Raw genomic sequence first — 10,451 nt, 5'->3', positions numbered from 1 at the left:
TGTGGATTTAACCATTGGTGGTCTGTGAAAGCTGTTAAGTCTTATAAAACTCTTAAGCCCAGCTAGGGAGCCTTAATAGCACCGCAATAGGTAGGTTAGTCTTACTCCTCTCCACTTGGATCCTCTTGGTCTCCACTGTGGCTACGTTAAGCCTCTGCTCGGTGTAGACCTGGCGGATGTCGTTGCGGGCAGCCAGAGCCCGCAGAGGGTTCCTGGAGCCCTGGTTCCTTCTGGCTGGTCGCACTGCTCGCTTGTGTTCTGCTACAGCTGATGTGAGCCTGAGACACAAATGCACAAAACAGTGGTCATTTTCAATCCAAGCAACTGAGGACCTGAGAATGACAGGTTTGATCTTATTTATGATATGTTAATGCCAAAAATAACTTTTTGGGGATTTTTTTTAATGTCCGTTCCGTCTTTCGCTTAACTAAAATTAACTAACTTAACTAAACCAAGTTAAACAGTTTTACAATTACTTGTGTTGTTATTGTTGTTGTGTCGTCTTAAATGTGTGGATTATAAAGTTGCCACTGATGTTAACAATAGTTAGGACAGGATTGATGGCAAATGATCACATAAACAATACATTTTTGTCAATAAGATACAGAAAAAGTTCTTAGGAGAATGGTTAATAGTGTAATTTGTTATTGTTACGATTATTATAAACTAACTTTGGTGTATCGGCCTGGATCTGGCAGAGGTCCTCCTCCGTCAGAACCACACTGGAGTCCTGGAGGGCCGAGGGTGAGACAGCTTTGTAGAAGTTGCCGAATGTCTCGTCATCATCCAGAGTCATCACTTCTTTCTCCCTCTCTTCCGTCACCTCGATGGTGGATGTCTTGCTTTTGCTCACGCCTGACCCACACAGGAAGGAAGTAACAGGAAGTGTTACATGGGACTTTTTTTGATGAATTATGCTTTTGGTGAACAGAACAGTGAAAGACAAGGTCACAATAAGGTGATTCAAATATACAATATACAAAACGTGTTTGATATCCGGTTATGTGAGCTTGCTGTGTCGTGTGAGCTGTAATGTTTAATAAACACTTATGTGGCACTAAAAGAGATTTAAGATTGGGATTAAGTAAATGTGGAAATTTGATCACATACACGTACAATAGGCCCTTAATAACACAATGTGTGACTAAATATCATCCTTTATGGGAAATGACAACAAATAGGGGGACTGTACCTTTATTGTGGAGCTTGTCGAGGAAAGACTCGAGCTTGTCAAGCCTTTTATCTCCTTCCACCTTGACATCAGTTCTACTGGAGATTTCTGTCCAGCAAAAACAAACAGAGGCCTGATTAATCTTTACTTCATACACTTATTTATTTCAAATTATACGTTTTTAAAATTAAAATTGTTTTAAACAGTTTACATTTTAATTATTGATTAACTGAATGACTCATAGACAAGTTGGAGTGGAATGTCTACTACCTTCGTGTGGCTTCACAGGTGTGGCATTGGACTTCTTGAGAAAGATAAGGGGAGACTCTTCTTTTCCCGTATCTGACACAAGACCTGGTGGAAAAACAAGGGTGAAAATCAGGGCTGCAACTAATGATTCTTTTCATTATTGATTAATCTGTCATTTATGTTCTCAATTAATCGAATAATTGTTTTGTCTAAAAATGTGAAAAATACATATAAATAATTCCAAGGTGGCATATTCGTTTTATTGGACCAATAGTCCAAGCAAGCAGAGTCTAAGACCTAAAATACACTTAAAGGAATGGAAAAGTCATGCAAGAGAACAGAGATTTTGCAAGATCTGCTTATTGGCATATCACTGCAGAACAATAAGCGTGCTCAGGCCATAATGAATAAACAAACATTGAAGTTTCACCTCTCTTGGCCATGCGTCCGGCCACAGTGAACTGGGTGGAGTCGTTGGCTGCTCCTTTGCCTTTGTTTTTCCACTGCTCCTCCTTGTCTTTAAGGATCTTCATCCTTTCCGCCAGCGACATCTTGGGCTCCACATCTACACCGGACTTCTGTTGGAACGTTTATTCAAACAGACAGTTATGAGGACACAGTGAAGTAACCATGAGTGAGCAAGAAAGGTTGCATAAGGATAGGAGAAACTACTGGTGATGGTGAAGGAAGATATTGAGATAGAAATTCATTTAGTAGGGAATTATGAAAACTCCCATCACTTTCCAATGATTTCTGGGTGCTGGTGAGGTCTCCAAAAAACAACTAATCCAGAAGTTTTCACTGTGTTATTGAAACTTTATTTTTACAACAAAAAAAAAACAAAAACATGAAGAATGTTGAGGCCTGACAATAAAATACTAAAATCCTTGTTTATATACCGAGACCATCCATCACCGACTATTCAGTGGACTATTTCCTTGCGTGATTTACTCCTGCTGCCATTTTTGCACCTGAACTCCACCATTAAAAATTAATTAGCAGAGTCTTACTGGTCCCCCTGGTCCCACTGGACCCCAGGAACTGTTATAGTAATTAATGATATTCCACTGCTAAATATTTAAAGCGTTTTATGGCCTTGCCTGGGTTTTTATTGGCTGCCTCCTGTTATTCCTTCGCAAATAATGAGCAATTGACTGGGTGTAATGTAGCATGAGTGGTGGCTTCCTTTCCACAGTAGGTTATACACCTCCACACTATGAATACACAGGAAAAACACGCACAAAAAATAAATTCTAAGCAGATACACGGCATGAAGCAAAGTTATTGTACAAGATAAGAAAATGAAAAAAAAAAAAAGATATCCGAAACTTGATTTGGGAGTACTTGTGTTATCTGAATTCTTAAGAGAGCAGCAGCAGGCCAGTGTGTGCTGCAAGAGACGGAAGTAAATGACAAACAAATGATTGGAGTTCGCGAAGCCAAATAGCTTGTTACAGTCCTAGAGGAATTATCTTTGTGGATGAATGATGATCTGCTGACTATCACACTGTAATTCATAGCATCATCTTTACTGTAAGCTCTGAAGAGTCAACTAAAACATTCACAGATGTCAGCAGCTTTAAGGAGAAAAAGATGTTGTGGCTAAAGCGGTGAACTACAGCCAGACTGCTGCAGGAGGACTTTCATTACAAAATCATTTGTCCTCTAATTTTTGGCAATAAATTGATGTAGATACAAAAGTATATGCTGAACAGTTTGAGAAACATGGTCTGACCTTTCAAACTTTAGTTTCTATAAATGAACCTTCATGCCTGTCTTGGTTGTCTTAAACAAGCTAAGTTTGTACCAAGCGTGATCAAATGTATTTCTACATGAAAAGAGCAAGTAAAGAAATACAGAGATAAAGATATTAAGGACCTCTTCCTCAGTGGGGTTTTCTTACTCGAGAACTTCCACTGGCATGTCATGAGCATATTAACCAGACAACAGCTAGGAGTCTTCATTTTGTAGTTTTCCAACTCACAAAATGTGTTAATTAGCTGCAGCTGACCTCACTTCTTGGCTACAGTTGCCTTTAGAGCTAATGAAGTCAAACGCTGGTGTTTAGCTATGCAGCAAATTTCTACAGCTTGTTAAAAGGTGTACTTTTTAACAAAATTAATTGATTAGCCGTACAAGAGAAGGAACAACAGCAGACCGGATGTGAATTTTAAAAAGAAATATTATGAATAGAGCACTGTGACAAACAGGCAAACTGTCCAAAGAGGGCTTGGATAGTGTGACAATAACTCACAGTACAAATTATCAATGATATTTTTATACATTTTGTCAATCAACATAAACGTTAGTCACTACTGCATTACCTAAAGCTTTATTTCTAGAAAACTTAATTTTGAAAGAGAAGTCGTGCAGATCGGAGTTAAAAAAGCCAAAGCCAATGGTTGCTTGGAAAAGCAGAAGAAAAATAACTTGGCTGTTTAAGAGGCTCTGTGACTGGAAGGTCAAAAGTTTAATCCAACAACAGTCTGTGTGTCTAACAATATATTTACCGCTGAACTGTCCCTGAGCAAGACTCTCCAGCCCTACTTAACCAATCATTTTTGATACCCTGAGAGGGAAGGAGCTGGAAATTGCCCTGTGATATAAGAATAACGTAGTCTAATTTAAATAACAAGCCTGAGGAATGTGTTATTTGTCCTGAATGAATGTGACACATGGTGTGATATACAAACAACCATGTAGTACCTAAATGGGGGGAAAAAAAACACTAGTTTCCTTCTAACAATCTTCCACTCAAACACATACACACCCTCTCTCCATTTGTCTTTTTGCCTCTCACACAGTTTTTTTTGTGCTTTAATGTCAAACATGTTGCATGATGTGGTCAAATATTAGCCTGACATGAGAGAAAAGTTCAAACAAATACATTCACCCACACTAGCACACACAGAGTTAACACACTAGGGCTGGACATCAAAGTGAACTCTTGCTGACTTCATAACATGAAAGAATCTTCTGACCTACAGAACTGTTTCTATATGTTTTGAAGGCAGCATAAGTGAGAAACCTTAGTAAATCTAGTTTCTTTTACCTTTAAACTATTAATACTAAAGCATACAACTCCCAATAGCCTGCACACTACCTTACATGATCTTGGTACATTAAGGATTGTAAACTACAATACCTGTCATCTCACACAGTCTTAAAGCCTTCTCACACACATACAGACTGACTGACGCAGGCCCTCCAGCGAGCAGCCCATCTCTGGAGTCAATCAGAGAGGGGAAATACCTTGGCCTGACAGGACCCCAGAGAGATGGGAGGGGAGGAAAGGGTCTGGACCTCAAGCCCCCACAGGAAACCATTTTTCTCAGCCCTGCCTTACTGTACGGTTCAGGCACTCAAACCACTGACACAGATATCGACCGACTGAGGGCCAGCATACCTCATTCATGTAGCAATAGCAAGTGTGTTGACAGCTCTCATTTCTTTGTGGTAATACTCAGAGGGTGTGAGAGGTTGTCCAGAATACAGGTAGAGGAAAAGGGGCAAAATGAATTGATTAAGTCCGTGCAAAAGGGCACATATGTACAGTATGTACACACTCACCTGAAAGGACTGGGAAAGGATGACAGGCAGATGTCAAAGAAAGGGGTAGAGTCCGCAGGTAAGGACAGAGGAGACTAGAGGGTAAAAGGAGGAGGAATAGAAGAAGAGGAGAGGGAAATTATCAGAAGAGTATGGAGGAGAAAGAGCATAGCAGGGCGATATTAGGCCGCAACAGCTGAAATGAGTGGGTTTCTGTATGGAAGCCTAAAGAAGAAACAATTAAAGTCATCTAAGGCCAGGCATTAAGTTTGGGAGGATGGGAGAGAAAGGAAAAGGGAAATAAACTGTTTATAACAGTGCATGTGAAAAGGACAAACACCATGAACTGAAAGCAATGCATGTGTGACTCATTCCAATTTATGAGGGTATGAACTAGCAAGAGTTGAAATCGAGTGTAAATGTCACCCATTGATGGAATTAATGCAAAAAGTTTGACTCCTTTCAATGTATTAGCTGCCTAAAAAAACCTTTTTAACACTCAATGTATGGGAGACTATCAACTCATCTTTTGTTGATTTTATCTCAAAAACATTTTCTGGAAATCAACACACCAGGGACAATATTTCCAACGGATCATTAGTCTTAATGGACTGGATCAGACTAGTCTTCAATGAGTCATCGCTGGAATACAAAACCTAGACATTTAGCAAATCCTGAGGGATTTGAAAGCAAACTGTAGGTTTTAAAATATTATTTTAATGTCTTTTTGGACACTACACTTTAAAATAAAATGGAATTTAGATGAACAAAACCTTTTTTATTTAGATACAATTAAACATGGACTATTGGTACGCTGCAAACTAATGATTAACAATCATTACTCAAGACAAGACGGACCATCTTTCAATTAAATTTACAACGAGGCCTCACTTTACAACACAACTGTGGTGTACAGAACAGCTTAGCAGGAAACATCTGGAGCTGGTTGAAGATGACCATGGTGTGTACCATGCATGTTACATTCCCCAGTCTCCCACATATCAACCAAAGAGCAACAACATCTGCTCCGGCTTGGCAGTGCATGAGGTGAAACAACATGCCTAAACATGTAAAACCAATGGCAGAGAAACGGAAATGTAACAAGAATAATCACATGTAAGTAGACGCCCCATAGCTAATGCCAACATGGCATTAATGCCAATAATTTAGCCAAACCGTGTATTATCTCTGATGTGAGTTAGTTTCCCAGGTCTGTACAGTAGCAGCCACAGTGCACAGCAGCCTCCAGACCAATTCAACGGCAATAGAATTAAAGGACCAAATCCGCAGACATTTTGGACACCAGTTTGGCCTTCTTTTCATGCATGTGAGTGTTGAGGATGCAGTTTTTGTGCCATTAATGGAACTACACTAAATTATTATCGACTCGTGTGTTGATTCATCATAATGAAGACAGACCACACAAATATAAAATTACATCAGTTTTTTAGTATTTAGTTGACTGGGGATTTGTTCACATTTTTGGCTGTCTGTACTTACTTATAAAGTGGCTTTTTCCAGACTAGTGGATTTATTCTAAGGTTAGGTCATCCTTGGATGAAGGATGAACCCAAACCAGAAATCCCCCAAGAGGATCATTGATCTTAACAGACATCAAGCCAAGAGATGGTCTGTATAAAGAAACATGACATCACTTCAATCTTAGGGTCCAATTGACTGTTTAGGGATATTCCTTGTGGCACACATGGGGATTTTCCACTGCTGTAGCACCATTGTTTTCTTGCACTGGTTATTACAGAGTGTAAGTGTTTTTTTACCACTTGAAAACAAGGAAGGGTGATCTTGTTTGTTTAGGAGTAGAGCTTGTTGGAACCTGCATGCACTTCTATCACCACTTCAAAAAATGTCAGTTATCTTAGCATGTGTCTAATAAACACTGACCTCTGTAAAACTGTCTGACCTGGATGCACATTTGGGAGACATGAAAGTTGATAAAGAACACAAAAGCTTACTTACTGAGGGAATTATTTTTCTAACTTTTCGGTATAGGAGACGAGGAGAGCACACAAACAAACAAAGGAAGCAGGCATTAGCTTGGAAGGTTTGCAGGTGTTTGGTCATGGTGTAGGATTTTATTTTTACAAGGGGAAGGGGTGTGTTTCTCTTTCTCTTTGGGAGGCTGGCTAAGCCCTGGATCTCTGGCTTTGGTATCACCACTCCCAAATCTGCTGCACCCCCAAGCCCTCCTAACCTCACACCCTTTTGGCAGCAGCTCCAGGGGAAATAAGCTGATTCAGCAGAGGAAAAAATGTGTCCCTGGCCAAATCTTTCTCTCCCTGCACACAAAGCTCAGGGGAAGCCTCGACATATGGCAGGATTTGCTCATTACTGCCCTTTTATCCACCCAAAAAAACAACGCAGGCCAACAAAAAAAGCTAGTATTTTAAACGAGCTTTAAAAAGAGGTCTTGTAGACCTGTTACTCGTTCTAACCAACCAACTACACAGAGAGTTTGCTCAATAGGTACAAACTTACCTTTTTCCTCCAGGAATTTTCCGCATCTTGGAGCTGACCGAAGCGATCAGCCAGTGATGTCTGGATCAGCTCGGTTGGCTTTGCCTTCTTCAGTCTGTCCTTCTTCTCACCATCGCTAGTGAAGTCTGCCAGTCTGATAATCCCAAAAGACACATTAGTTCTTAACCCTGATTTTTCAAGACAGTATTGATATTCACATTTGTTATATTTACTATGTATTTAAGTATTGGTAACATTCAAACACACTGCTATAGCCTGTAATGGTTATTTAATTTATGGGTGCTTTAGTTATGTGTCTCAAATGAAAATGAATTTATTTAAATATACTGAAAGGGTGCAATGATAGATCTTTGTGTGGACAAATTTTGTGGAATTGAATTCTAATGGTGTCACTGTTCTCAAGTCTGAGCTATAAGAACTTAAACAATATTATAAAAATATTGGAGGGACAAACTGACTGCGATGACTTAAGTAAAACAGTGTAAGTGTATTCAGAGCTAAAGATGTGCATTGCCCTTGAGGCAACAAGTAAGTTTTATTTAATGTTTTTATTTTACATTAAGCCCCCACACTTCATAATAACGCATGCTGTTTGTGTAAATCCAATGACCTTTGTTTGAGTAAGGAGCCCTGGCTTCCATTCAAACTGCTGTCCAGGTCTTCAACATCCTCTGACACTGTGGACCTCTGCTCCAGGCTCTCGTCAGGCGAGGGACTCCGCATCTCCTCATAGCTCCCTCTACTGCTACTGCTGCTTCCCCCAGTCTGTTGTCTACTGATGCTGAAGCTCCCTCCATCTGTGATATCATCAGTTAATGACTCATCCTCTCTTTCATTTTCCCCATTGGCCTCGTCCTCCATCTCCTCTGCCTCCTTCTCCTCATCCTCCTCCATCTCCTCCATCTCCTCCTCGCTCTCGGGGTGGCTGAGAGTGACACTGCTTTGTCGGGCTGGCGCGCAGTCCTGCGTCGAGCCCTCGCTGTGGTCCGACTCCACGCTGGTGGAGCGGCTTTTCTTTAGGATTCCCTTGATGCCTCGTGGCCCTGAGTCTTGGCGCTGAAGTGAGGCAAGCTGGCAGGGAGGAGACGGAGGGGGGGAGGCGTCTCTGTTCTTGTTGAGGGGGAGAGCTCTGTCAGAGTGGAGGCTAGAAGGCTAAAGTAGAGAGGGAGAAAGAGAGAGAAATGTTTTTTACTACCAGCTGTAACATTTATAATATCTGGAAAAGATTAAATAAAGTTGCAGTACTACTTGAAGTGTATTCCACGGTCCCGATTATAGCATAACTCTCTCTGACCAGGCCTGACCAACATTTTCCAATTTAAGCTCCTCTGCAGTTTCCACATGAACAGTGAAAACCCCTTTTCTTACTACACAAACATATACACAAACAGACACTGTTGTCCCAAGTACTACTGTTCCTGCTTTCAGAGACCTACTGCTGTTATCAAGAGAATATGTGTTACTGGATGTCAGATGAATTAGGGGGTTAAAGGGATATAAAAGTGGAGATAAGGGGGGAAAAAAGAAGACATAAAGCTTGTAAAAGTGGAAACAATGGTGATTAGAAAAAGGGATTAAGTTTAATGGGTGGGAGAAGAAGAAGCAAACAAACAGTGTGTCAGCAAAGATTATTGGGGGACTCCTCCTTTGTCAATAAATCTGCAAGATGTGTTGGGATGTTTGGGACATGTTTGTTGTTTTTTTCCAGAAAGGAAATAGCACATTAATAGAAAACATATGTTGCGTTGAGTAATGCTCTAACTGTAAGACAAAAGCCTTTTGATCAAAGACAGCATAAAATCTTAGACCTTTTGAAAATGTGATAATGCGTTTTAAAGAGTAATACAGTAAATATTGACATGAAATAACCCATACACACACACATGCCCTTTTGTGTGTCTTCAATATGTTATTGCTTAGATGATACAGCAGCAGCAGCTGGAACAACAGCAGAAGACCTACTGACAGGTCAAAGGTTATGAGGGAGTGCTGATTTAGGAGGAGATGAAGGGACAAGCAGATTGTGAGGCCAGCTGGGTGTAAAAGTGCAATGCTAACCAGGTGGTCTTCTGAAATGAAAACCACCAGTGTATAAAGTGTGTGATAAATAGTCCATACTTTCATTACTTGTGAGGGGTCAGTTTAAGATCAGGGTGATGTGATCACATTTTGTCCAGATGCAACTGTACATCGGTGACATGAATTACAATCCACACGTCAACTTCAAAAACAATAAAAACTAAACTAGACCAGACCCAGAGGTAAACAGAGCCAAAGTTAAGGTGAGTAAGAGTTTTGGAATCGGCTCGCATGCGGTGGGAACATTTGTCAGATTTGCAACAAAAGTGGTCAAAAATATGATTCCTTTCCAAACAAAATTCAGAGCGATACCTTTGTATGAATTTTTTAGAAGACTTACTGGAGAAAGAAAACATACTGACCTTCTTTTCTTCCTCAGTGGCAGCATATTCACACTCATCTTCAGCTTCATCTGTGGCCTCTTTCTCATCCATTACTTTGCTTATATCAGTTTTGGAAAGGCTGAAGCAGACGGTAGAAACAGACAGAAAAAAAAAACATCATAATATTTAATGTCAAAACAATTCAGCCATTATATACTGAGGTTGCAGGAAAACCACAAACTGCAATTATTCCAATGTAACAATCATTAGTCTGTTGTGCCACCACCACCCTTCTGTTATAGATGCATAACCAGTGGTTAAGGATATATTTAGTTACCATCTGCATTTTTTACGTTATACTAAATTAGTATAACTACAGTAATACAGTAGCAGATAACTACCCCAAACTGTTACTGAATCTATCTGGGTAAAGTTTGAACCAGAGAGTCATCAGAACAACAAGGAACATTTTAATTTCAATATTATTTAATTGATCAGGATTAAGCCTAATGAGAGAATGTGTAAGAATGACTATTCTTTTCATAGGTTTCACAATCTTTACTGTTAATCTGCCAATCTACAGT

At 40.0% G+C, this 10,451-nt stretch overlaps 1 protein-coding gene across 1 annotated transcript in view; it reads right to left on the bottom strand.

Moving 5' to 3' along the window:
- Positions 1–10,451, bottom strand: part of svild (supervillin d) — a 42,906-nt gene that overhangs the window by 7,711 nt on the left and 24,744 nt on the right. Inside the window, exons 6-13 of the mRNA XM_035669552.1 lie at positions 9,907–10,006; positions 8,076–8,617; positions 7,466–7,598; positions 1,851–1,998; positions 1,442–1,525; positions 1,193–1,279; positions 672–855; positions 106–278 (exon numbers count right to left, since the gene is read on the bottom strand). Coding sequence (XP_035525445.1) covers positions 106–278; positions 672–855; positions 1,193–1,279; positions 1,442–1,525; positions 1,851–1,998; positions 7,466–7,598; positions 8,076–8,617; positions 9,907–10,006 — 1,451 coding nt within the window. The remainder of the gene's footprint in view (positions 1–105; positions 279–671; positions 856–1,192; positions 1,280–1,441; positions 1,526–1,850; positions 1,999–7,465; positions 7,599–8,075; positions 8,618–9,906; positions 10,007–10,451) is intronic.

The sequence above is a fragment of the Morone saxatilis genome, unplaced genomic scaffold (assembly GCF_004916995.1).
Source record: "Morone saxatilis isolate NCDOM2014 unplaced genomic scaffold, NCSU_SB_2.0 Contig1, whole genome shotgun sequence".
Classification (NCBI taxonomy): domain Eukaryota; kingdom Metazoa; phylum Chordata; class Actinopteri; family Moronidae; genus Morone; species Morone saxatilis.
The sequence above is the reverse complement of the archived record's forward strand: the minus strand, read 5'-3'. Positions and strand labels throughout refer to the sequence as shown.